Raw genomic sequence first — 24,922 nt, 5'->3', positions numbered from 1 at the left:
GCCAGTCTCTCCCTGAGTTAATCCAGCAGATCAGTCACTTTTCTGTGGTTTGTCTTTATAAAAGGACTCAGGAGCAGGGAAAATGGAATTGAGTTAAAAAACATTCTGGGGAAAGGAGATGGAAGAGGGATAACAACAGGTACAAATTTTTAAGTGCTTATAGAGTGTTAGCCACTTTGCAAAGATCCTCCCATTTAATTCACTCATCCACAAACTTTGAGGCTTTTTTTGGTTATGTACAGTTTATAGATGAGGAAAGTGAGGCTCAAAGATATGAAATATTGTTGAAGACCACTTGTTGATGGCAGAGGTAGAAGTCTAACCTAAGACTGTATAATTCCAGGGTCATGGCTGTCAAACCTGACCCGGCCAGTAGGAAATAAGTCCTGGAGGGCAGGAACTGTGCTTCTGTATTTTTATGCCTTCTACAGTGCCCAATACAGTGCATAGAAGCCCAAGAAATGTTAGATTCATTGAATTTGAAAGTAGGGGGAGGTCTTGTATTCATTTATTCAGTCCACAAATATTTATTGAATGCCTGCTATGAGCCAGATACTTTTTCAGGCACTGAAGACACAGCAGTGAATAAAAACATGCTAGTGGGAGAGACAGACAATTAATTAAGTAAATTATATAGTGTGACAGGTGGTGAGAAGTACTTAGGAGGAAAATAATGCAGAGCAGGGGGATAGGAAGTGTTGGGAAAGAGGGCTTCAAGTATTAGATGAAGAAGGTGATGATCACTGAGAAGGTGACTTGAGCATAGACTGGAAGGTGGTAAGGTAATGGACAATGTGATGTGCTGAGGAGGAACATTCTAAGGAATAGTAACAGCAAGAGCAATGGTGCTGAGGTTATGGTGACACCGGCTTGTTTGATAGCATCAAGAAAGCTAATATGCTGAAGATGGGGAGAGTAGCAAGAGATGAGGTCAGAGAGCTGGGGGAGGTGCTGATTGTAATGATCTTCATGTTTACTCTGAGTAGGAATGGGGGGAACCATGGGAGATTGTGGAGTAGAGCAGCCACAAGCTCTGACATAAATTTTGACAGATTACTCAGGATGTGTGTGAAGAATAGACTGAAGCAGCAAGGGCAGAAGCAGGGAGACCAGTTAGGAGACTCTTGCAATAATCTGGGCAAAGTATGGTGATGACTCAGGTCAGGATGCTAGCAGTGCAAGTGGTGAGATGTGTCTGTATTTTGGGTATATTTTGAAGGTAGATCTAACAGAATTTGCCAATGAATTGGATGTGGGATGTGAGAGAAGGACAAAAGTTGATGATGACTGCATAGTTTCAGGTTGAATAACTTGAAGGGTAGAGTTGTCATTTACTGAAATGGGGAAGACTGCTGAAAAAACAGGTTTTATAGGGGAAGATTAAGGACACATCATTTTAGTTCGTGTTAAGTTTGAGATCCCTATTTGATTTTTAAGTGTAAATGTCAAGTAGAGGGGTAAGAAGAAATCAGGAGAAGGTAGCATCTTACAACCAAGTGAAGAAAATGGAGGATGACTTGACCAACCATGTCCAGTGATGTTGAGCAAAACTGCTATTGGATTTAGCTGTAGGGAGGCCCTTGGCTATCTTGACTAGTGGTTTGAGTGGAGGAGTGAAGGTTACAGACTGATGCAAGGCATTTCGAGAAAGTAGGAAGAACAGAATTTGGAGGCAACGAGTATAGACAAGTATTTTGTACAGTTTTGCTATAAAACACAGGAGGGAAATGAGGTGGTACCTAGAGGAGGAAGTGGAGTCAGGAAAATGTTTTTTAATATAAAGGAAGTAACAGAATGTTTACATGTTGATGGGAAAAATAAAATATACAGAAGAAAGTTGATATGAAGGAGACGGAAGTAGAGATACAGAGAGAAAAGGAGGGAGGTGGAGGGAGGGAAAGGGAGTCTGGGGAAGACATGTTGCTGAAGTAATGCCTGTCAGTAGGCCAAAAGAGGATGGGGTTGTGTGCACACGTTGGGGAGCTGGACTTAGACAGGATCATGTAGAGTTCATCTCCAGTTACAGAAGAAAAGGTACACATAGGTGGGCATATGGGGTGAGGGAGCTTGTGAAAGATATGTTCTGTTTGTTTCTCTTTTCTCAGTGAAGTAGAAAACTCAGTTGTTAACTGAGGATGAGGAGAGGAGGGGTGAGAGATCTGAGCAGAGGAGAAGTAGTGGTAGTCTTCTAGGACAGTGGGATGAGTGTATGGGCTTGGGAAACATATGATGCCAGGTAGCACAAATGGCTCACTTGAAACTTAGGAGGAAACATGCTGAAGAGCAAGTTCTTCAAGGCAAGTGGAGTCTCCAAGAGTGAAACAAATTATGGAAAGGCTAAAACACAGGGATTTTTAAAGGCTTAAAATGAAACTGTTCTTACCTCATGTGGGTCATATTGTTTGAGGCTCCCACCCTCATTAAATTCAGTCAAGACATCTTTTATCTTCTTGGAGGAATCTGAAGAGACACAATTCACATGTGAAACACTGGCAAACAGCTAATGGAAGCTGGGCCAAATAAATTCTCCCTGTGTAACCATGTTTATGTTGGAGCTGCCCCTCAGTCCCAGAAAATCTGGAGAAATGTCACCCTCTTTTACCCTTTGACCTCCCACTTCTTCTTTTCCGTCTGATTTCCCCCCTTGCATCTAAATTATCTTCCTGAAACACAAATCTGATCAGATCATATCCCTACTCAAAACCATTCAAGGGCTTTCTGTTTCCCCAGGATAAAGCTTACCATTCATAGCTTGGAAGATAAGCCCTTGACCTGGAATACAAGCCCTTGGTGATTTTATCTACCCTATTCCTCATTTCCCTATTTACTCTATGTTTCAGACACATCAAGTTACATTTCCAGACATCCCTGAACATATTGTGCACTCTTTCATGGTGTTTCTTCTTTGTCTTGCAAATTTCACCCATTCTTCAATATCCAGCTCAAATGTCAATTCCTTTGTAAAGTCTTCCTTTGCACCAGTCAGAGTTAAGCATTCCCTTCATTGGTTCCCACATGACTTGTACACAACTATGTAATAGCGCTTGTCATATAGTGTTATAATTATTTATTAACTTGCCTATCTTGCTCATCTCCTGCTTCAGTTTTACCTTGAAAGCTGTTAACTGGCTGGTGAGTCTTTGTCTATCATACTGTCTGATGTGTAACTAGGGCTCAGAAAAACAATATGTAGATGAGTATATAAACATCTGAGTGAAAATTTTGAAACATTAAAAATTCATTAAGTATGTAGAATGGGTAGGCATTAAACCCCATGAGGCTCTGTCCTTGGTGCTGAAAAACTGCTGTACACTGCAGGAAGATAGTTTCTTCTACTTCTGGAATCTTGACAACTCTGTCCCCCTTTTTTTTTTCCCACCTGATTTTTATTTTTTATCTTGATGGATAAAACTGAGCTACTCATTCTGACACATAAAACATAACCTCAATTATGTCTCATAATTAGCATGATTGGTTTTATGTTCCCATGGTATTTCTCACATATTTCTGACAGCCAGAAGACCTTCCTCTGAAAGTTGAGGCCTCCACCCTGCGCCATGATTTCCCCTTAATGTTCCCTCTATGTTGCATTTACATTGAAAGGAGATAAAGAAAGACTCAGAGAATCCATGAAGCACGGTGGTTTGGAAAATGCTGCTTTCCATAGGAAATCATTCAGAAGCAACTGGAGACAAGACTAGCTGCTTCTTTTTGGAATTTTATAAAGGAATTGGGAACCCAGAAAAGAGACTCAATAATTGTTATTAAAAACACATTATGAATTCATCTTGTGTAGTTATCAGCACTCTAGACATCAAAGCAAACCAGGGTTTCTATGACCTGGGCTCTCCCTCTCTCCCAATGTTGTGGGTAATTAAGAGCTTTCCAAGCTCCGTTATTGTTTCTATTTAAACATCTGAGCCAAAGGACGATGTTATTAAAAGCTCACACAGTGTTTTTTGTTGCCCAGGCTCTGTGTACAGAGGGTTAAGGTCTCTTAAGCCTAGGTAAAGCAGACCTATTCAGAGGCTGGGCTGTTCTCCATGGCTTTGCTGACTTGGATTCAATCAAGCAGAAGTTCTAATCATTTCAGGATTGAGACATATTGAAATACAACAGGAAAATGCTTCTGTTGCCTAAAAATGGAAATTTCTTTCTGAAATTCAAAACAGATGTTGAAAATCTAATAGCTCAGTAAGAGCCAGGCAGCAGATGCTGTCAATTTGGGCTGCTTCCATTCAATTCAGCAAACACTATGGAGGGTAAGATGCGGCAAGATACTGTTAATGGACTAGTGGGAAAGATGATCTAAATAACTGTGGTACTAATAGCTGTCCCTCACTGGAGACCTTCACCTGCATAGTCTCATAAACTCTCCTCTACTAATCCATGGAAGTATTTTCTTCAGTTTACAGATGGAGAAGCTGAAATTCAGAAAAATTAATTCAACTTGCTCAAGAGCCAGAGTTGTAACTCAGGTCTAGTCTGGCTCAAAGTATATGGTCTTTTCCCTTGAGCATTATTCACTATAGCTTCCTAACATTTGCTAACATAAAGAAAGGTATAATTAAGGGTGACACAATGATATGAAGTTCTATGAAACACCAAGTGGGGAAGAAGGAAAATTAAGATGAAAGTGGGATGGGGTGGGAACTGAGGCTGCCCTATAAAGGAGGTAGCACTTGAGCTGAGGCATAAAGAATTGGATAAGGTTTATAAAGGCAGATATGAAGTGGAAAGGGTATTCTCGGAAGAGCCCAAGGGAGCAATAGTGCAGAGATGGGCACCACAGAACGTTTAGGACAAGTTAGAACCAGAGAGTCGTTTGTGGCTGGATTTGTGGGGGGTCTTGAATGTAGAGTTAAGAACATTGATTTGAAATGGTTAAAGATTTTTTTGCGTGGTGAAATCATATCACCAGCTCTCTGTTTTCTAAAGACCACTCTGGAAACAGGATAAAAGAGAAGTTAGAATGAGACCAGAGCTCAGTTAACATTACACATATATTCAAGTTATTCCACAAGCAGCTTAATTATTTAGGAAAACAAATCCTACACATTAGAATTTATTTTAATGGGAGGTTTTAAACTCAGCTAAAATGTCTAAATTAAAAAAATAAAAATTTGAGAACATGGGTACCCTTGGTGTGACTTCTGGAAGAAGAGTGTAGAGTTAGCATTTTGATTGAGAACCAATGGAGTAATTTCAATTGAATGTATGATATTTTGATGTTCTCATCTCATTTTAGATATTACACCATTCATTGTAGCAGAATTCCTTTGATTCTATTTTTTTTATTTTTTATTTTATTTTTATTATTTATTATTATTTTTTTTTTGAGACGGAGTCTCGCTCTGTCGCCCAGGCTGGAGTGCAGTGGCGCGATCTCGGCTCACTGCAAGCTCCGCCTCCCGGGTTCACGCCATTCTCCTGCCTCAGCCTCCCGAGTAGCTGGGACTACAGGCGCCCACAACCGCGCCCGGCTAATTTTTTGTATTTTTAGTAGAGACGGGGTTTCACCGTGGTCTCGATCTCCTGACCTTGTGATCCGCCCGCCTCGGCCTCCCAAAGTGTTGGGATTACAGGCGTGAGCCACCGCGCCCGGCATTCCTTTGATTCTAAAGTGCTGCTGCTCTATTTTCAAAATCCTGTTTTATATTTAAATATGTGATATATATACACACACATAAATTCATCATATGTTCACATAAAATAAACAGAGGTTTTAAAAAGAAAAAATAGGGAAGACATTTATTTTAAGATATCTGATTAATAGCTTGAAATTAAATAAATAAAAAAAGCACAACAACAAGCCAAGAGATTTCTAACTAGCTTTCCATGAGGTGGATTACTCGTCACATATTTACTTCAATTTGCTTTGTGGGCTTTCATAGGCTTATAGCATCAATACCCTTTAAAAAAGGGAATCAACCTAATTCTCAAATTTGGGACACATTACTTTCTCCTTGGATGTCCTCATATAATTTATAACAGTTTTCTTCTGAATAGATTTCTGTGTTGGGTTTCTTTTTCCATGAGGAGTAAGTAGGTATTATGCATGACTAATCTACTTCAGTGACAGCTGCTTTATTCTGTTTCATCTTAAGACAGAAAAGAATAATGAGGAAATAGCATTCCTTGGTCTTATTTTAGGTGTCATCTGTGGGTCCAATAGCATAACCTCACAGAAAATTCCTTTGTCAAAGCCTTTACCATAATACCAGCACTAGATTCAGAGGACACCACGTTCCATTTCTGACTGTACAAAATAGGGCCATTTCTACAGCTCTTTGTAACAATTACCATTTTGTGGAGTGCTTGTGATATGCTAGATGCTGTCCTAGTCACCTTACATATTTTATTTAAATCCCCACAACTACCCTCTAATGTAATAATTATCCTTATCGTAGAGAAGAAATTGAGGCTTATGGAATTTAAGTGATTCTTTCAAGGAGACTCAGCTCGTAAGTCACACTTTTTAAATATTTCTAAATAATGGGCCATGGTTATGAGATTCACTGGATACTTGAACACTGGCAAGTTAGAAGCCAGGACTCTTCCTCTATGAAAGTGGCTCTCAAGCCTGCCTGCATGTTGAAATCACCTGGAGAGCTCTATACACACTGTAACCCAAGTCTTACCCCAGGTGAATTAAGTCAGCATTTCTTGAGGAACCCAGGACACAGTAAAATTTAAAAGCTTCCTGGAATTCAGATGTACAGTCAAGGTTGAGGACTGCCATTCTAGGACATGATTTTATTGTTGTAAATGAGGACTGTCTTAAAAAGCCCCTGAACTTGAATACTTATTGCCAAGGGAATAAAAAGCTTATAACTGCTAAATTTAATATTGCTGTGCTTGGCAGACGTTATCTATTGTTTAAGTGGACAACACCAAAGAACTCTATCCCAACTTGTTCAGCTGCTTGGCAAGGTAGAGGTATGTTTTGCGTTAACCCAGACTGTCAGGACTATCCACATGGAATTCTATCCTAAATCGGGTGTTCAGAAAGTTTTTCTCTTTGATCAAGGTTACCAGTGCCCTAAGAAGTTTTCAGTCCAAAATTGTCTTGTATACTTTATGTGCCAAGAACTCTGGGACCTAAACCAAGCACTGTTCCTAGTGTTCGAGCAAATTCAAAGCCTTTTAAAGGGAAAAATTTGGCCCCACACACAGACACCTTTGTTGCCTTGTTGGTGTGGGACAGGGATGCGTTCCATCTGAACAAGCAGACAAATCAGAGACTTCAGTGTTTACAGCAGAATATTAGTTGTGCTGCCAGGACTAGACCCCAAAGTTTATAGTCTGTTGTCTAGTTAAGAACACAGAGTATTTGAGCATTAGATCATTAAACTGTTAAACTTTGAAAGAACTATAAATCAACATTTTCAAAAGTGAATCTGAAAATCCATATATGAGAGTGGAATTCTAAGGTACATGATAACTCTCCATTCCTCAAAGTTCTCCATGAGCTTCTCAAACTGTAATGTGCATATGAGTCACATTGGGATCCGGTGAAAACGCAGATTCTGTAGGACTGGACCACAGCCTGAGATTCTACATTCTGAATAAGATCCTAAGTGACACCAATTTTGCAGGTTCATGGACCTCACTTGATATGCTCTAAGCAATGTGCCTGTGGATCTGGAGCTGACTGCTGAGGCTTGCCCGTCGCAACTCAGAAAAGACCACGATGCCGAGGACAAAGGAACATATTCCATGGAGTAGAAAGACCATAAGTGGTGGGCAGGGGGAGTCCCTGAGACGAGTGGAAGGGAAAGTTGGCACATGAGCAAAAAAATAAAATCTAGATTTTCCTTCTTCCAGTGAAGGCTGGAATGTATGAATACATTTTCTAATTACTCTAGGAAGTTATACAGTGAGATGCACAACAACAAGAGCAGAGTTTTGTAAGGGTCCTGAAAAATGTCAAAACAGAAGGGCCAGGGCCAGGAGCACTGGATCAAAAGGCCCACCTCTTCAGCCAGCTGGAGTCAGGCCTCAGAGCAGCACGTGGGAAGCACAGGGGAGAAGCCCAGCTTCATAAGCACGAATATACTTGCTACACACATGTTCTCCCACCTAAACTTTGTTTCTTGTTCACTGTTCATCCCCAACATGCAACCCATTGCCTGGCAAAAAAATAGATATTCAGGAAAGATCTATTGAATAAATGAAGGCTAGCAAAGGGATTGAGCTGGTCACACTTGTCCCACGTGTCTTATATTCCCAGGGGCATAGAAAGAAAAGGTAGACTAGTGGTTCTCAACCTTGGCTCCTTATTGAAATCACTTGGGGGGCTTTAAAAAATACTGATGCCCAGGCTCCATGTCTACAAACTGTGATTAAATGATCTGGAAGGTGTGGGCAGAACACTGGAAGTATTCAAAGCCTTCCATGTGATTTGAACGTGAGCCAAGGCTGAGGACCACTGACCTGTGGAAGTGATGGCTCTGCCACAGATGTTACATATGACATAATAAGAAAAGACTTTATATGGAGGCAGAGGGAATTGGGGTCAGTAACAAGAAAATGCTTTTTGAGACAATTTTTTTGTCATCATAAATGATCTGAATGACTGGTATGGCTTATTTGTGTAAGTAAAATTTGTATTGCTAGAATATTTTATCACCTTTTCTCCAAATAATTTGGCCTCATCGGTCATATTTCAAGTGAAGGTGGAGGAGTGGATCAGACAACTTGGGCCATCTTGCAACTGAAAGTGTGGTCCCTGGACCAGCAGCATCAGCATCGCCTGGAAGCTTGCTAGAAAAGCAGAATCTCAGCAGTACCCCAGACCTACCGATTCACAATCTGCATTTCAACAGCTCTCCGGGAGATTCATGTGTACATTAAGCATTGAGAGCTATTGTTCCATAGAAATTCCTCCCTGTCCATAGATTCTGTGACTCCTGGTGGGCAGAGTCCTCCTCATCGTTAAAGGAAAAAAAGATCTGTCATGCGGAAACACATATTGCTGAGAAATAGTTACAGCTATATCCTTCCAAGATAGAAGCAATGAGATATGACTCTTCATGGGTCCAGGACTTCATGAGCATTTGATCAAGCCTCACTCTACTGGCCAGCATAAATAGCGAGGTTTTAGTGACAGAACATTTACTTAGAGCCTTCTATTGTTCTACAAATCAGCCGTAAATATGTTCTCTGACTCTAACAGTTTTGTATTTTGAATTGTACCCACATCTTAAAGTCAGAAACTTTGCCATAATCTGATTCGAATGAAATATATTTCCTAATAGCATAATTTATGGATTGATTCTCTTTAATGACATCTTAACATTTTGCTTTAATGTAATTTATTTGACACATACATATCTGCATGCACACACACGCACACACACGCATACACATACACACATTAATGTATGTTTGAAGATTGAGCTCCAGTGGGTACTTTTCGTTTAATTTGTTGTTGCTGAATTGAAGCAAACGAGTTTGTACTAGAATTGAGAGATTTTTGGTTCTAATTTTTATTTTACCATCGATCTTCTGTATGACCTTGGGCAAGTCACTGAGCCATTCTGGACTTGGTAGTCTCATTTTTAAAATGTGCAATGCTTGGCATTGATGATGGTTAAGATTTTTCCCAACTTTAAAAATTCTGGCCGAGTGCGGTGGCTCATGCCTGAAGTCCCAGCACTTTGGGAGGTCGAGGCGGGTGGATCACCTGAGGTCAGGAGTTCGAGACCAGTCTGGCCAACATGGTGAAACCTCATCTCTACTAAAAATACAAAAATTAGCTTGGCGTGGTGTTGGGTGCCTATAATCCCAGTTACTTGGGAGTCTGAGGCAGGAGAAATGCTTGAACCTGGGAGGCAGAGGTTGTGGTGAGCCGAGATCATGCCACTGCACTCTAGGCTTGGTGACAGAGTGAGACTCTGTCTCAAAAAAAAAAAAAAAAAAAAGTTCTACACAGTCCAAGTAACTGCTGGCTGATGTAGGAAATGTTTGGTTTAGTTTCTTAGAGAATTAAAAATTTAATGGATGCTTCATCAGTTGTTTTCCTTTTTTTCTCTTTCTGAATAAATGAATAGTTTCTGTCCTTGATGCATCATGGAACTTTTAAGGAATTAACAAAAAATTGAAAAAAAAAAAGCCCACCCTCTACTGGCCACCAGTAATTCTTGTTAGGAAGAGGGTCAGTAGGGGGTATCCCCACATGCACACATCTTCTGTGGTAGAAATCTATTTAAATATAGAAACCAAGTATTGGAAGAGCTAATGAAGGTCGTTTAATCAACCAGATGACTAAAGCTCTTATCTCCCCTATAGTGTGTCAACTAACTCTCTGTCCAGACAGTTCCAGGGAAAGGAAACCCAGTCATTTTTAAGTCAATTTGATTCCAGTTTGGGCAGGTTTGACCACTAGGAATTAATGTATTCCACACTTTAAAGACTTCCTATAACTTCCTCCCATTAGTCCTAGGGCTACCTCTTGAAGTCATTCAAAATTAACTTCACACCTCTTCCCACAACAGAACTGAGCTATTTTAATACAACCAGCTCTTCTTCACCTTTCCCTTCCCTTCTCCAACAAATATGCACAGTATCTTCATTTCTCCATAATGTGGCTGTGAAGTCTCTCACCAACTCTCAAACAAGTTCCAGGTTGTCCATGTCCATTGTAAACCATAGCGACCATAAATAAATTCAGTCCTCTAGAGAGGTCTGACGGTCTATCAGGGTAGGCTAGAATGTGGATATCAGTTTGCCTTACTAGGCACTATGAGTCTATGAATACAGCCTAAGATTGCAATGACTGGTTTGGTTAGATGAAATAGTACAAATGTAGTAAAAAAAAATCTCTGCAACCGCTAAAAGCTATGCTTCTGAAGAGTACAGAATGATGTGGGAATGACTCATGATTGATCTTGTGTGCTAGCCAGTTTCCAAAGATGGCTGCCATGAATTCTTTCTGTCCCTACGTGAGTCCCTTCTCCCTGAGATGTGGAGTCTATTCCTCTACTTCACTGAATGTGAGCCAGGCCTGTGACTGCACTGACCAATGGAATGTGGAGGGAGTTCCATTCTAGGATCTCTGATCCCAGGTGCTAAAAAGATCTGACAGCAGCTTCTTTTGTGCTCTTGGAGCCCTGAGTTGCCATGTTAGATTTCCAGATTATCCTGCTGAAAAGAAAGGCCATATGGAGAGGCCCTGAGAGACAAGAAAGTGCTGGAGAAAGAGGTTCCATGAAGGAACACTGAGGTCCCACCATATGAGTGAACGAGCCATATTGGATGGTCTAAGTCCTCACTTGTTTGAGATCTCCCGCCTGAAGGTCCAAACACAGTGGAGCAGAGATGAGTCATGCCCACCATGTCTGCCCAGGTTCCTGACCCACAGAATCATGGGAAACCAAAATGGTGGTTGTTTCAGCACACAAGTTTTGAAGTTGTTTTGATGTTGCAATAGGTAACTGAAACATATTGTTAAGGAGAAGAAAACAGCATACAAAATAGTACAGCATGCATATTCTCAAGTTTGTTTTACATGTGTATGTTGTATATGTGTATATACGTATATGTGCATGTATATTTTAATATTTATTTTTATACTTACATTTATACATAAACATGCCAGTGCTGGTTATCACTGGAAAATAGAATCATGGTTGGCTTTAAATTTCATTGTTTTATAATATAAATTTCTTAATATCACATTAGTTCTTTTGGTAAGTACTTTACATCGTAGACTGACAGCAAACTTACAGTCAGCTATATGTGTGTGTGTCTATGTGTCTGTGTGTATATGTATGTATGTATACATACAAAGTAAATATACATGCTTCCAAGAGCAGTTTTAAGATGCCCCACCCCCACCCTATAGAAGGTCACCAGAGAAGGCGCCAACCTTACACTATACAAGTGGAAAATACCAAGAGCCTCTCCTACCTGGTAACCCCACTGGAGAAAGTTCTCAATTCTCAGGCTGTACACTTCATTATTTTGTTATTGTAGAGCTCCTGTTTATGTGGTTATGGAAGAGTGGTTGCTATGGCAATGCAATCCGACTGAACACCAGAATGTGTCTAAAATTGGTGGGAATGACTTTTTCAGGGTTTTCTCTGAGGATTAATCATTTTGTAAGAATTGTATCTTTTTTTCCTCTCCTGTTTGAACAACAGTAGCAGAGTGCCTCATCCAGTCTCCCGACATGGACAACACGAGCAAGTGTCAGAGAAGGACACAGGTAAATGTTTAAAGAAAAGGCCCAACCCCAAAAGAACCCTCTCCTACTGAATACTCTGGTTCCTTTTCATCCCTCTGCCTGCTCAGTGGCTTTGCTGCATCTGGAGCCCCTTCTCACCTTCACGCCCTCCATGCTGCACCCTTTTCCACCTACTTGTCTTTCTGGTTCTTCTCTCTGTGTCTTCTGCTGACCCCTGATAGAGACATACTGTAAGCCTCGTTCTCTAACCTCTTCTTTTCTTTCCTGACATTCCTGCTGTGTGAGTGCCTTCATTCATTTTCTTTCTCTCCTTGCCATCTCCACATGTAATTCCCAAGTCAGAGCTATGGACTGACCCCTCATTTCCACTCAAATCCCATTACATACCCTCCTGGGGCCTGCAGGACATATTGCTTAGAAAGCAGGATTCCCCAGGATGGGGTCCTACTTTCCTTTCTAGTTCTTCCCCCAACACTACTGATACCACCACCAACACAAGCTCTGGGATCCCAGCCTGGGAGCTGCTTGCAGTTCTTGGAAGCTCCTATGATGTCTTCCTCCCTGCCCTGCCCTTGCCCAAGCCACGTCCTCTGCCCAGAACACCCTTCTCCCTCCCTCCCCATACAGTTCCTGGAGTCTGGAAACAATGCGTGCATCAGGAAGCCTCCCACTAGGCTGAGCTGGGCCTTCTCCTTCCATGCTGCCCACTTCTGGGCCTTCTCCTCTCATGCTGCCCACTTCTGACCACCGGCTATACTGCAACACCCTTGCTTGAGTCCTGTTTGTCTTCCTCTGTGAGGCAGTGATCTCTTTGAGGGCAGGAACTGTGTCTCATTTATTGCTGGATCCCTGGAGCCTGGCACATAGAAAGGCATAGTGGATGCGTTATCACCATCTCAAAATCAACATTCCCAAACATTCCCCATCAGCCCTGCATCCTGATGTCATTTTCTATGGATTCCGTCTGCAAGGTATCTTTGATGACTTTCTTTTGTTCTATATGTGTTGATGGTATTTCCACCACAGTTTCCCACGAATTAGCATTTGTTCATGGCCACCCTCACCATCTTAGCCTAGCTCTTTGGCTCAGACTAGGTTTCCTCCAAAGGATCCTGCCCAATTCCCTGGCCTGGAAACTGCCTGATCCAAGCCACCCTGCATACAGTCTCCAGATTCCTGGCTCTAAATTTTGCCCACACTTTGACATGCAAGGCCTAAGGCCTTCTGCTATCCCCATGCCTCCTTATGTCCTCCTCATTCTCTGCGCCTTCTCACCATCCAGCCCAGAAGCTCTCCTTAACCATCCCTGCACACTACAGGAACGCATAGTGGGTGTGTTATCGCCATCTCAAAATCAACATTCCTAAACATTCCTTTTGCTTCCATCATTCCCCTTCCATCTACTGCTCACATTTTAAACCTCTTTCCTCCATGGGGTTTATCCAGCTAAACCCTCTGTTATCGGTTCAACTGTGCCCCAAACCTCATATTTATGTGTTAAAGTTCTATCCCTCAATAACTCAGGATGTAACCTTATTTGGGTGGTTGCAGATGTAGTTAGTTAAGATGAAGTCATGACTGACTGAATAGGGGGGTCCAGGCCAATAAGGTTGTGTGCCTAGGATAGGGGGATCTTTGGACACAGAGATATGCACACAGGGAGAATGTCATGTGAGGGCATGCAGGGAGAATATGGCCATCCACAAGCCAAAAACACAGCCCTGGGATGGATCCCTTCTCCACAACTCTCAGAAGGAGCCAGCGCCGCTAACTCCTTGATTGTGGATTGAACCAAGTAGCAAAGTATAATACAACCCCCATACCAGTTTCCCTTGGTTTTTGATTCCCTTCTCATTTCTATGCTTAGTTTAGCCAGCTCTACCAGAGCTGTTTGCCTGCAGCCTTAAAGCTGTTCTCTGTGTCACGAGCACATTTCTGATTCCCTAAAAAGATTCTGATTCCTCAAGGGTAGGCATCCCCTTTGTGCTTCTTGTTTTTCTTCCTTCCTGGGAAGGCCTTCCCTTCCCAGAACAAAGTCAAGAAAGAAACACACATCAGCATTCAGCAACTTACTGCAAGAAGGCCTTGGTTCCAAATGCAGGAATATATTACAGTAAACAATTGAGTAACGTAGCCATGCAGCATGCAGCCCTTCAAAACTATGCTCTAAAGAGGCCTTAATGATGTGAGAAAATACATACGATACATTAGGTGAGAAATGCAGGCTTAACGAAGGGTGTATACAGTGTGAGCTCAACGGTGTAAGGCAAAATGCACAGCAGGGAAGTGCTCTAAGATGTTTGTAGTGTTGTCAGGGATTTTTAACCTACTCTATTTTTTTCCATGTATATTCCAAATTTCTATGGTGAGCACGTAGTATTTACTGAGCCTAAAGATAATTGTGTTTTTATGTTAAATACACTAATTCTGTGTTTATAAGGAAATATAAGCCATCAGGCCTGACATCGTTCTTTGTGGCTTTGCAATGATAATATTACTGGGCTTTCCAGAAATGATGTCTCCAGCCAAGAAGAAATCCTGTCCCAGGTCTGTCCATGCATTTACTCACATTCTGAATATTTCTGCAGCTGGTCAAATTCTTCCGGAGTGAGGGAGACCCACCGTTCTTCACCCATTTTTAAACTTGGCGTGAGTGGCTAAAGGGCAGGGATGGAGTTTTGTTCGCTAGGCTGAAGTGGAGGCCCAGCCAAGGGCTTGGCTCATTGCAGATTTGCGATGTAAGTCTTTCAGGAGACTTCTGGGAGCACTCAAGTGTACACAGCAGCAGCAGGCAGCTCTCAGAAGATGAGACAAGATCTCTGCTATTCCTTAGGCAACATCCTCCTGTCTGTATTCAAGGTAAATTCAGAAGTCCTGGCTCTTCCTAGGTAGAAGCAAAAAAGACATTGTAAATGAGAGTGTTAAAAAAAAAAGGCCCGAATTTTCTTTGCTGAAAGATCTACAGGGAACAATGGTTCAATGGTTCTCAAGGATGGTTCTCCCCTCAGAGAGGTCTGAAGAGGGGATAATGACAGTTGTCTGGCTGGGAGTGAGTGTTGAGGGGCAAGCTGTGGCCTGTATGAATAGGTGGGCCATACTACTCAGCTCTGGGAAATGTTCAATGTGTCACATGAGAGGTGGTATTAGGGCTGCCTAAGGGCATCCTCAGGGCATAAAAATGCCTTAGGCTCTTGGGTGCCTCATGAGTAATTACAGGAACAGGAGCCTATGCAGCCATTCTCTCCTCCACTGATTTCCAAATTCCACCATGATAGCTCTGGTGAGCCATTTTGGAATACCCCCAAGACTGGCTAACATCTAGTGACTGAAGCAATTCTCTGTCCTCTTAGAGTCATAAAAAAGGGAGTTAGAGGGATGGGCTGCTGGCCTCAATGAGGCAGGGAAATGGGGATGGATTCAAAAAAACACTGAGTATCATTTCCTTTGAGCCTCTCGTACTGTAGGTCATTAAATCAGTTTTGTGGTTGTGAAATTGATGTAATGAGTCACAACAAGCATGCAAACACATGAAACGGAATAGGATAGAATGAGATGGAGTTGAAAATACTAGAGTGCATCTACCATAGTAAGGGGACGTATTATGTCATAGGCTTTTCCTTCAGCTATACACCCATGGTTATACTGATCATATTGTGAAGTGTCTTTCTTATTATCAGTTGAGGTTACAAACATGGTTGGGAAGCCACCAACCTAAAAAGGTGAGAAATAAAGACCAATTGAAACACAGGCTCTAATGCTGCCAAAGAACAAGCCCAGTTTTAATAAAACAGGATCCATCCTGTGGCCAACTGCAAGGCAAGTCTGGGGTGCCTGGAGCATATGAGCAGTGCTGGATGAGATGACCAAGTTGGGAGGCATATATGGACCATTCTCTGGGGAAGTGTGTAGACTGGTTGTTTTGGACCTGGAGAGTGAACTAGGGCTGAGGGAAGATGCCGGAGAGAGAGAGAGATTCTAGCTTTATAAAGAAGACCTTCCATTAACCAGAATGCATGGCAAGGAAATGAGATACCCACATTCCTGGGGACATTAAGTTCTAGTTTCTCTCCTTGAAAGTCCAACTCTCTCCTTAATCCAGCCAGCTCAACTCTGCTCCTTGGCGCTTGCTGCTGTCCAGGTCATCAGTGACCTAGTTGCCAAATCCAACAGGCACCTTTCAGTGCTTCCTCACCTCGTTTCTCTCTCTGCAGTCTTTGCTATGGCACAAAACTTCCACCTTGAAACTCTTTTATCTTTCTAGGTGTTTCTTCTCAGTCTCCTTCAGCCTCTTCTTTTGCCATCTTTAAATATTGAAATGTTTCCACAGCAAAGACATAGAATCAGCCTAAAGGTCTATCAATGGAAGACTGGATAAAGGAAATGTGGTACATACACACCATGGAATACTACACAGCCATAAAAAAGAATGAGATCCTGTTCCTTGCAGCAGCATGGATGGAGCTGGAGGACATTATCCTAAGTGAACAAATGCAGGAACAGAAATCCAGATACAGCACATCCTCACTTATAAGTGGGAGCTGAACATTGAGAACACAGGGATACAAAGAAAGGAACAATAGGTCCTGGGGCCTACTTGAAGGTGGAGGATGGGAGGAGGGAGAGAACTGAAAAACTACCTACTGGATACTATGCTTATTACCTGAGTGACAAAATAATCTGTTCACCAAACCCCCGTGACATGCGATTTACCTATATAGCAAACCTGCACACATACCCCTGAACCTAAAATAAAAGTTAAAGAAAAAATTGGTGCTTCCAAAGTCCGGTCCTCAGCCCTCTTCTCACTCTACATCCCTTCCCTGATGGATCTCATCCACCTCCAAGTTTTAATGACCCCCCGCATGCTGCGGCAGCCCTGAGCTCTCTCCTTGGTCTGAATCTGAATATTCAGATATTCAGATGCCTTAATCCAGATCTGAATATCCAGCCATCTACTGTGACTCCCTTCTGTGTCCCAAACCATCCCTGATCTGCACCTTCCAGTGTCCCCAGCCGCTCGGGTTATGCCCAAGAGAAACCAGTGCCCAGGTCAGAGGCAGGAGGCTCAGCTAAGCTCCTCCCCTTTTCTCTCCTGCCAAACCCAGGCACTAGCCCCAGAGTTTGACTGTCCACTGTGTGCTCCTTTTTGTCCATCACACCATCTCTGGCATTAACTCAGACCTTCCTTATCCCTTGCCTGGCCTTTGACAGCAGCCACCTGCTGCTCTTCCTGCCTTGCACTTTGTTCTCCCCTTGCTCTGCTCTCTAAATTGCCAACCAGATCACATCTCTCTCAGTAATAAAATTCTTCAGTAGTTTCTACTGCTGGTAGAATAAGATGTAATCTTCTTTTCATGAAACACAAAGCTCTTTATGATCTGGCTCCTGATGATCAATTTAGTATGAAAGTGAGGAGTATCCTTTAGAAATCTTTGCCATCATGCCAGGGAATCTAGCATTGCCACCACTGTCACCGCTGCTGCTGCTGCTGTCAATGAATGGACATGTACTTTACACTGTGCTATATGCTTTATATACATTATCTAATTTAGTCCTCTTAATAACATGTAAATTCAATACTGCTCTCTCTGTTTCGCAGATGAGAAAAAAAATGAGGCTAGGTGTTTAGTAAACATGGTGAGAAGAAAGAAGGAGCCACCAGTGCTTCTGTTTAAGAATGCCTCCTGGCCGGGCGCGGTGGCTCAAGCCTGTAATCCCAGCACTTTGGGAGGCCGAGGCGGGCGGATCACGAGGTCAGGAGATCGAGACCATCCTGGCTAACATGGTGAAACCCCGTCTCTACTAAAAATACGAAAAAAACTAGCCGGGCGTGGTGGCGGGCGCCTGTAGTCCCAGCTACTCGGAGGCTGAGGCAGGAGAATGGCCTGAACCTGGGAGGCGGAGCTTGCAGTGAGCCGAGATCGCGCCACTGCACTCCAGCCTGGGTGACACAGCGCGAGACTCCGTCTCAAAAAAAAAAAAAAAAAAAAAAAAAAAAAAGAATGCCTCCTACTGGGCACGGCGGTGGCTCACGCCTGTAATCCCAGCACTTTGGGAGGCTGAGGTGGGCGGATCATGAGGTCAGGAGATCGAGACCATTCTGGTCAACATGGTGAAACCCTGTCTCTAATAAAAATACAAAAATTAGCTGGGTGTGGTCGGGCATGGTGGCTCATGCCTGTAATCCCAGCACTTTGGAAGGCCGAGGTGGGCAGATCACAAGGTCAGGAGATCGAGACCATCCTGGCTAACATGGTGAAACCCCGTCTCTACTAAAAATACAAAAAAAAAAAAAAAAAAAATCCAGGCGTGGTGGCAGGCGCCTGTAGTCCCAGCTGCGGGGGAGGCTGAGGCTGAAGAATGGCCTGAACCCGGGAGGCAGAGCTTGCAGTGAACCAAGATCGCGCTACTGCACTCCAGCCTGGGCAACAGAGCGAGACTCCATCTCAAAATAAATAAATAAATAAAAGAAAAAAAAGAAAAAAAAGGAAATGATTAAACCATTCACACTTAATGTGGTATGTTTGACCTGGCTTCTGTCAACCTGGCCAACATAGTGAAACCCCATCCCTACTAAATATACAAAAATTAGCCGGGCATGGTGGCGCATGCCTGTAATCCCAGCTACTCGGAAGGTTGAGGGAGGAGAATCGCTTGAACCAGGGAGTCGGAGGTTGCAGTGAGCCAAGATTGCACCACTGCACTCCAGTCTGGCAACAGAGTGAAAGTCTGTCAAAAAAAAAAAAAAAAAAAAGAATGCCTCCATTGCCTGGGCATTCTGCACACCTTCAGAAGCACAGAGGGAGATCTAAGAGGACGCAGAGGCACACTGCATGACAGAACAACACTGAACTAAAACCAGAAGGCACAGAATTTGAATCTGGGCTCTCCCCTCTTCTGAGCTATTTCACCCTAGACGTATTTTTCATCTCTTGAACTTTGGTTTCTTCATCTAAAACATGAAGATATTAATTAAAAGGCTTACTGGGTTGGTGTTAGGATGAAGTGGGTTAATATATGCAAAAACCATAAAAACAAGATCCCCACCTGGTGCAATGCCTGCACATAGCAAACACTCAATAAATCATTGTTATTATCATCCAGTTACAAATACAACATGTAGCAATGTGGCTTAAACGATCAGCTGAATAAAAAAAACAAACAAAATAACCCCATTAAAAAGTGGGCAAAGGGCACAAACAGACTCTTATCAAAAGAAGACAATACAAGTGGCCAACAAACATGAACAAATGCTCAACGTTGCTAATCATCAGAGAAATGCAAATCAAAACCATGACTATTATTAAAAAGACAAGCAATAACAGATGCTGGTGAGGCTTTGGAGAAAGGGAATGCCTACACATTGCTGCTGGGAATGTAAATTAGTTCAGTCACTGTGGAAAGCAGGTTGATTTCTTAGATAACTTAAAACAGACCTCCCATGCAATGCAGCAATCCCATTAGTGGGTATACATCCAAACAAAAATAAGTAGTTCCACAAAAAAGACACATGCACTCATGTGTTCATCACAGCACTATTCACAGTAGCAAAGACACGGAATCACCCTGGGTGCTCATCAGTGATGGATTGGATAAAGAAAATGTAGTACACATATACTATACAATACTACACAGCCGTAAAAAAAGAATGCAATCGTGTCCTTTGCAGCAACATGGATGCAGCTTGAGGCCATTATCCTACACGAATTAACACAGGAATAGAAAATACCAAATAAAAATACCAAATACCAAATAGAAAATACGTGAAAACCAAACACCACATGTTCTTACTTATAAGTGGGAACTAAACATTGGGTACATATGGACATAAATATGGAAATAACAGACACTGGGGATTACTAGAGGGGCGAGGGGGAAAGGAGCAAAGGTTGAAAAATGGAAACATTGGATACTATGCTCACTACCTGGGTGATCCGATCATTCATACCCCAAACATCAACATCATGCAGTGTACTCAGGTAAAAAACCTGCCCCTGTACCCGCTGAATAATAGTTGAAATTTTAAAAAATCAGCTGACAGTAGTCGAGTAGAAAGTTTCTAGTGTTGTGCCACAGGTTTTGGAACTTGATCTGATACTGCTCCAGGTTGTTGTAATTTTGTAATTACTCATCAAACTCTTATCCACTAGTTTTAGCATCCACTAATGATTCTTGCCTGGATTAATTATTACAATGATATTGATTTTCTAATTCCGTCATTCCCTCTGTATTTGTTAGTTAGGAGTCTATTGTAAGTAAGAGTTTTCCCTTCTTGTTATTTATATCAATTTATATGTATACTATAAAGATAAATTATAAATATATAAAGAATATATATGTGTGTATAAAAACTGCATTTATATATAATATATATTTATTTTCATGGATTCTTATTTTATTCTGTGGATTACAAATCTGTTGCTACCTCAAATTGTTCCAGATTTGATCAGTGGAAACTCAGTCAAGGTGGTGATTTGTTCTTTAGATATATCTCAATCATTTTTTGAGCACATCCTTATTTTCTAGCTCTACAAAATGTTTCAGCCTCATCTTGAACTTCCTCAACTCAAGCGCTAAAATCAGTCATTTCTCTAAGGAGTTCCTTTAGTGAAGAATGACATTTGAAGCCAAGGCTTGGATACCAGGTATGCTCATTGCTGCTGAGGTGTCATTGCTTCTAGGCCCTATCAAGGACAGAGCTAGAAAATAGATGTGTGTACTGGGCATGGTGGCTCACGCCTATGATCCCAGCACTTTTGGAGGCTGAGGCAGAAGGATCACTTGAGCCCAGGAGTTTGAGACCAGCCTGGCCTACATGGTGAAACTCTGTCTCTATTAAAAATACAAAAATTAGCTGGGTGTGGTGGAGCATGCCTGTAGTCCCAGCTACTCAGGAGGCTGAGGCAGGAGAATCGCTCAAACCTGGGAGGTGGGGGTTGGATGTTGCAGTGAGCCGAGATCGTGCCACTGCACTCCAGCGTGGGTGACAGAGTGAGACACTGTCTAAAAAAAAATATGTACACAGATATACACACACATGAACCCCTCATCTCTCTCTCTCTCTCTCTGTTAAATACCTTGAGTTCATACTTACACCTCCACCTTCAGTCCAACATTACAAAGTCAATTGTACCCTTCCCTTCCTTCCATATTTTTTAACTTTCTTCTCTAACAAGCTTTGTTTCCATCATCTACAACATACTTATTTGCTTACTACACAGAAAGTAGTTCCAGAATTGCTAGTCCACACCTCTGTGAAAAACAAAATAGACTTCAAGATTTGTTTACAGTACTATTGTTTTCAGGCAACAGCATACCCTCAAAATACTACTCTCAAAAGTTATGTAGTTAGTTCTTTCTCACTCCCATCAGTTTCTGTTTGTATTTCATTTTAGGGTGTTTTCTTCATATCCACTGATTCTTCTTCAGTACGGTTCCAAAGTCAAAACTGTATAGAAAGATATATTCAGCCAGGCATTGGTGGCTCACCCCTGTAATCTCAGCACTTTGGGAGGCTGAGCCAGGCAGATTGCTTGAGCCCAGGAGTTCTAGACCAGCTTGAGCAATATGGCAAAACCCCATCTGTACAAAAAATACAAACAAACAAAAAAATTCGCCAGGCATGGTGGTGCACATCTGTGGTACCAGATACCCAGGAGGCTGAGGTGGGAGGATCACCTGAGCCTGAGGGATCAAGGTTGTGGTGAACTATAATTGCACCACTACACTCCAGCCTGAGCAGCAGAATGGGATCCTTTCTTAATAAAAAAACAAAAAGAAAAACAAAAAGACGTACTGAAAGAAGTATCCCTCATTCCTCTTACTCTGTTCCTAGCTCCTCTTTTCTATTTTATTCACACTCAACCTTATAGTATCTAGTTTATACTTCCTGTGTTTATTTTTGCACATGTGAGAAGATAATGAATATCTTCTTATTTCCCCTTTTCCTCCTCCTCCTCCTTCTTCTTCTTCTTCTTCTTCTTTTTTTTTTTTTTTTTTTTTGAGACATGGTTTCTCTCTGTCTCATGCTGGAGAGCAGTAGTGGAATCACAGCTCACAGCAGCCTTGAACTCCTGGGTCAAGCAATTCTCCCACTTCAGCAGCCCCCTCCCGGCCCTCCCAGTAGAGTAGCTGTGATGTATGCCACTATGATCTGCTAATTTTTTTTTTTTTTTAACTCTTTGTAGAGACAGTGTCTCACTGTGTTGCCCAGGCTGGTCTTGAATTCCTGGGCTCAAGTGATCCACCTGCCTCGGCCTCCTAAAGTGCTGAGATTATATGTGAACGTTTGTGCCTGGCTTCCCTTTCTTTCTAATACAAAAGGTAGCACGTTATAGATCATTATCTGCACATTGTTTTTTCACTAATCAATACACCCTATGAATCACACCATACCTGTTCGTAGAGATCTTTCTCATTTAGAATTAAATTGGATTCTGACACTTACCTCCTTAATATCCTTCAGAGGCCTCCCTTGGCCTCCAGGCAAAAAAGGACTGTCTCCTTAGATAGTTCCACAAGGTTCTTTACCTGTGGTAATAACTCACCTCCCCATTCTCACCCCCATTACCTCCTCCCCCACACTCTACCTTCCAGCCAAATCTATCTTCTGTCTACGGTTAGCACTAGCAAAGTGCCTGGATGTGGGGGGACCCCATAAACCTTATGGACTGACAAATACACCATGCGTTTGTTCTACTTGAAATGCCCTTTACTCCTCCCTTCCTATGACAAATCTCTACTCATCTCTTTGGATCCGGGTTAAAAGGTCACTTCTTTTCTACAGCTTTTTGAAATTCTTTGAGCAAATTTGCCTATTCTCCCAGCTGTGTTCCACAGAATTCTATATATTCCTCTATTGTGGTAGTTGACGATTCCTTGTGGGAGACAGACACCCAAACAGCTATTAATAATTAACACACAAGCTGGCAAGAGAAGTGGTGCAGATATGCCCAGAGATTTATGGAGTCCTCTAATGTGTCTGAAGCAGGCACAAGGAATCAGGAAAAGCTTCCTGAAGGAGCTGATGCTCCTGCTGAGGAGGGGTGATGAGGTAATGTGGTATACATTGCTATCACTCAACAAATATTCATATTATCATTATCATGATTGTTCCATTGTAGCTCAGTGCTTGACTTCACAGTGGAAAGAGCTATACCATTCTTCTTCTTTTTTTTTTCTTGAGATGGAGTCTTGCTCTGCCACCCAGACTGGAGTGTCATGGCACGATCTCAGCTCACTGCAACCTCCACCTCCTGGGTTCAAGCGATTCTCCTGTCTCAGCCTCCCGAGTAGCTGGGATTACAGGAGCCTGCCACCATGCCCAGCTAATTTTTGTATTTTTTGTAGAGACGAGGTTTCACCATGTTGGCCAGGCTGGTCTCGAACTCCTGACCTCAGGTGATCTGCCTGCCTCGGCCTCCCACAGTGCTGGGATTACAGGTGTGAGCCACTGCGCCTGGCCTTACACCATTCTTTACTTCCTTCAAGAAAAGTTAGGGGCCTAAAACACTGCCTGACTTTCCAGGTGGTATCCCACGGGACAGCCCGCCTCTGGCTTCTGCCCTTTGATGAAGGTGACAGCTGATACCCAGGAGGGCTTTCTGTAGCTCACGAAGCTCGGCACATCCCTCAGCAGCCCGCTCCGTCACTCCCCTCTCAGAGGCTCTTTGTAGTATGAACAATCTTCTTATTACCACCCCAAGCATCTTTTCTGACAGAAAAAGTTGAATAGGATTTTCTAAATAAAACTCAGATTGGATATTGTCTGACTTGGCTAGGAGAAGAGTATTCTATGTCTCTACAGCTATGTCACTCTGAGCAATTGCTTCAGCTCCTTTGGCCTCAGTTTCCTTGTCTATAAAATGAGGGGGTGGGAATAATGGTTTCTAATGCATTTTCTAGCTCTGCAATTTTATATACTGGATCAAATTCTATTTGTTCTGTACAGATGTCAGCATGGAAATCACAAGTCAGGAGGAAGAAGGCAAATTCAATGAGTATTGAATTGCACCCTGGGTCTCTCTATTCATTTGAATGAATCAGCCATACCCAATTATCCAGGAACAAACACCTCCTCATCTCCTCTTTGCTCTCCTAAAAACATTAATTCATGAATATGACATCAGATTGGAGAAGCCTATTTATGTGCATTTGAAGGTTTATTACAAAGCCATAATGAGTACATTTTCATAAGGGAAGAAAGACTAAAAGCTACAAAGACAAAAACCCCTCTCTTCTCAGACTTGTGGAAAGTCACAACTTGACAAGTGCCCCATCTCTGGCTTTTACTCCTACTGTTCCTTCTTCAACCCTGTAATTCTTACGCAGCCTTTGGAGTTTAGTTTAAGTTGTACCTAAAGATGCCCTCTTTAATTGCCCAGATGTGGCTGGGCATATCCTCTCTGCTCTCCAATAGCACTTTGGGCTTTTCTCCATTATGACGTTTGCTGAGTGCATGTACTTACCACCTCTCTTCCCTACAGGATTCTGAACTCCTTTAGGGCAGAAAGAATGTCCTGTCCACTTTGTAGCCCTAGCGATTACAAGATTTCTAAGAGTTCATTTTTTTGACACTAGAAAAATGATTCTTAACCTTTTTTTGACCAAGATCATTTTCACGGAGTCAAAGATCCTACCACATCTATTTACATGTCCCTATAGAGGAAGAACTGAGTGATAAAAAGAATTCAAGAGGAACAAAAGACACAAGTTGCAGTACAGTTGTTGATA

General features: G+C 42.2%; 1 protein-coding gene across 4 annotated transcripts in view; it reads right to left on the bottom strand.

Moving 5' to 3' along the window:
* DGKG (diacylglycerol kinase gamma) overlaps window positions 1-24,922 on the bottom strand; it is a 214,335-nt gene that overhangs the window by 157,524 nt on the left and 31,889 nt on the right. For all 4 annotated transcript variants that reach the window (XM_025375538.1, XM_025375539.1, XM_025375541.1 and 1 more), the window contains exons 2-3: window positions 14,760-15,074; window positions 2,384-2,460 (exon numbers count right to left, since the gene is read on the bottom strand). In XM_025375538.1, coding sequence (XP_025231323.1) covers window positions 2,384-2,460; window positions 14,760-14,826 — 144 coding nt within the window. In that variant the 5' untranslated portion in view covers window positions 14,827-15,074. The remainder of the gene's footprint in view (window positions 1-2,383; window positions 2,461-14,759; window positions 15,075-24,922) is intronic.

Source organism: Theropithecus gelada, chromosome 2, assembly GCF_003255815.1.
Source record: "Theropithecus gelada isolate Dixy chromosome 2, Tgel_1.0, whole genome shotgun sequence".
NCBI classification, from domain to species: domain Eukaryota; kingdom Metazoa; phylum Chordata; class Mammalia; order Primates; family Cercopithecidae; genus Theropithecus; species Theropithecus gelada.
The sequence above is the reverse complement of the archived record's forward strand: the minus strand, read 5'-3'. Positions and strand labels throughout refer to the sequence as shown.